At 35.7% G+C, this 2,367-nt stretch overlaps 1 protein-coding gene across 1 annotated transcript in view; it reads left to right on the top strand.

Annotated features, from left to right (window-relative positions):
- copz1 (COPI coat complex subunit zeta 1) overlaps positions 1-2,367 on the top strand; it is an 8,761-nt gene that overhangs the window by 2,490 nt on the left and 3,904 nt on the right. Inside the window, exons 3-6 of the mRNA XM_016510863.1 lie at positions 1,372-1,453; positions 1,521-1,612; positions 1,697-1,752; positions 1,837-1,914. Coding sequence (XP_016366349.1) covers positions 1,372-1,453; positions 1,521-1,612; positions 1,697-1,752; positions 1,837-1,914 — 308 coding nt within the window. The remainder of the gene's footprint in view (positions 1-1,371; positions 1,454-1,520; positions 1,613-1,696; positions 1,753-1,836; positions 1,915-2,367) is intronic.

The raw sequence follows: 2,367 nt of genomic DNA, 5'->3' as shown, positions 1-2,367 counted from the left end.
TAAATTCACTGTAAACCATGGCTTCTTGGGGCTTATTGCTTTTATAAAACGGTTATTCCATATATGTAGTAAGGTTTCACAAAATAAAACGGAGCAAATAACGTGTAATGATATTAATAGAAACATTATTCTTCCACCAAACAATGTAGTTCCTCAGAAACGGTTGTGGTTCCAACAAAGTGGTTGCCGAGCAACACACAAACGTAAACAAAAGGTGTAATGCTACTTTGTTGAGTAATTTACATAGACTGTATAAAAACATGGACGTAGTGTCCGTGACGTCACCCGTAGGGTTCCGAAGATAGTTTTTGAAGCTCAAAATTGGGCGGAGGCGGCCGTCGCCATCTTGGCAGCACGTCACCGCACCTCACTCCCGGATAATCGAGCCGCTCGGTAATTTACAACAGCTTCAAATGCGGCTCAACCAATCAGAATCAAGGACCGGAACTATCCGTTTTATAAACGCACGTAACTAACGTACATCAAGCAAGCTAGTATGCATAGGCCACGAAGTGTTGGCGAAATAACACATTAACGGACCAGAGGGAATAATATGGATTTTTTTCCAGAAAACTTCTTGCACAAAATAAATTCAAGCACTTTCAAGGACCTGTATCTATGTATGTTTATTTTCAAAAACTTTCCAGGGCCTTGAATTTTTTATTTTTTTTTCAGATTCACAAACTTTCAAGGATTTCAAGGACCCTGCTAACATTATCCACCTTATTATTCCCATGAGAGCAGGCCATTTGTAAATTTTATTTGCGAGGCTTTCAGCTATTTTTATGGCTGTACAAAACAGTTTCGCTGCTTGATATTGCAAACTAGTGTGTCTTACCATATTATTTATGTATTATCTTAATTATGGTTTGAAGTGCAAACAGTTTTACTATTTGCTGCACTTTGTTATTCTAATTTTAGAGTTATACTAAAAGGCCTTTTACTTGTTAAAAAAGTATAAACTGTCAATCAGATGACAGAAGGTGTGTGGTAGATTGTGTACAACAGGTTTTTAGGAAAGTTTTGGTCATGTTGATAATTTAGAGGCCTTAGAAATGCATGTATTAAATATGATACAGCAGGTTTTATAGGATTAAACCTGAAAGTAAACATAGGTTTAGGATTTGCGGTCATTTACTCACCTTGAGAACCCATATAACATGGTTTTTAACCGTGCAGTCTGTAATTTTCACACTCACACCCTTGGAAACATAACAACTTATAACAACTTTTTGTTTGCATAAGGTGTATGGATGAGTTTTTATTAGCTCTTTATTTGTCATCGTCTTCCACTTCAGAAATCTAGACGTGTTACTGTGTTATAAGCTTTATATATTACTTTGTGACTGTGTTGTTGTGTTCACGTTTCAGTATTATGATGACACGTATCCCACAGTGAAAGAGCAGAAAGCCTTTGAGAAGAACATCTTTAACAAGACACACAGAACAGACAGTAAGTGATTCTGTTGTGTTCTCTAACATAAAGTCACGTGGACTCATCCTTCCTCTTTTTGACACAGGTGAAATAGCACTGCTGGAGGGTCTAACGGTTGTGTACAAGAGCAATATTGATTTATATTTCTATGTCATCGGCAGCTCCCATGAAAATGAGGTAATGGTTTATACTTCACCAGTATTGTGTCCTTACATCATAACCATGCAAATCTCATAAGTGTTGTTGTCTTTTCTCCCACAGTTGATGCTTATGTCAGTGTTGAATTGTCTCTTTGATTCCCTGAGCCAAATGTTGAGGTAGGAAAGATTGTAAAAGACTGGTCTCTCTCAGCTACCAAACTAACAACAGTTTGATCTTGATTGTTTTCTTCTTCTTTTTAGGAAAAATGTGGAAAAGAGAGCCCTGCTTGAAAATATGGAGGGTCTTTTCCTGGCCGTTGATGAGATTGTTGATGGAGGGTAAGTCATAATGAATGTATTCAAATGTAATACATTTAGAAAAGAGGAGGAAATCAGAAGTAAACAATTTTGTTACACGGAGATCGTAGATGTTGCTGTTTATAGACTAAAATTCAAAAGTTCAATAAGACTCTTGAGAAGATTTTATGTTTTTGAACATAATCCTGATCCTTCAGAAATCATTCTAATATGCTGATTTGCTGCTCAAGAAACATTTCTTATTATTATTGATGTTGAAAACCGTTGTGCTGCTTAATATTTCTGTGGAAACCATGATGCATTGTTTTTCAGGATTCTTTGATGAATAGAAAGTTCAAAAGAACAGCATTTATTTAAAATAGAAAACATTTGTAACATAAATGTTTTTGCAGTCACTTTTGACAAATGTAACACTTCCTTGCTGAACAAAAGTATTCATTTATTTTTTAAAAAAGACCCAAAAGCTTTGAACAG

The sequence above is a fragment of the Sinocyclocheilus rhinocerous genome, unplaced genomic scaffold, assembly GCF_001515625.1.
Source record: "Sinocyclocheilus rhinocerous isolate Xijiao unplaced genomic scaffold, SAMN03320098_v1.1 scaffold714, whole genome shotgun sequence".
Classification (NCBI taxonomy): domain Eukaryota; kingdom Metazoa; phylum Chordata; class Actinopteri; order Cypriniformes; family Cyprinidae; genus Sinocyclocheilus; species Sinocyclocheilus rhinocerous.
This window is presented reverse-complemented; position numbering and strand designations above follow the sequence as displayed.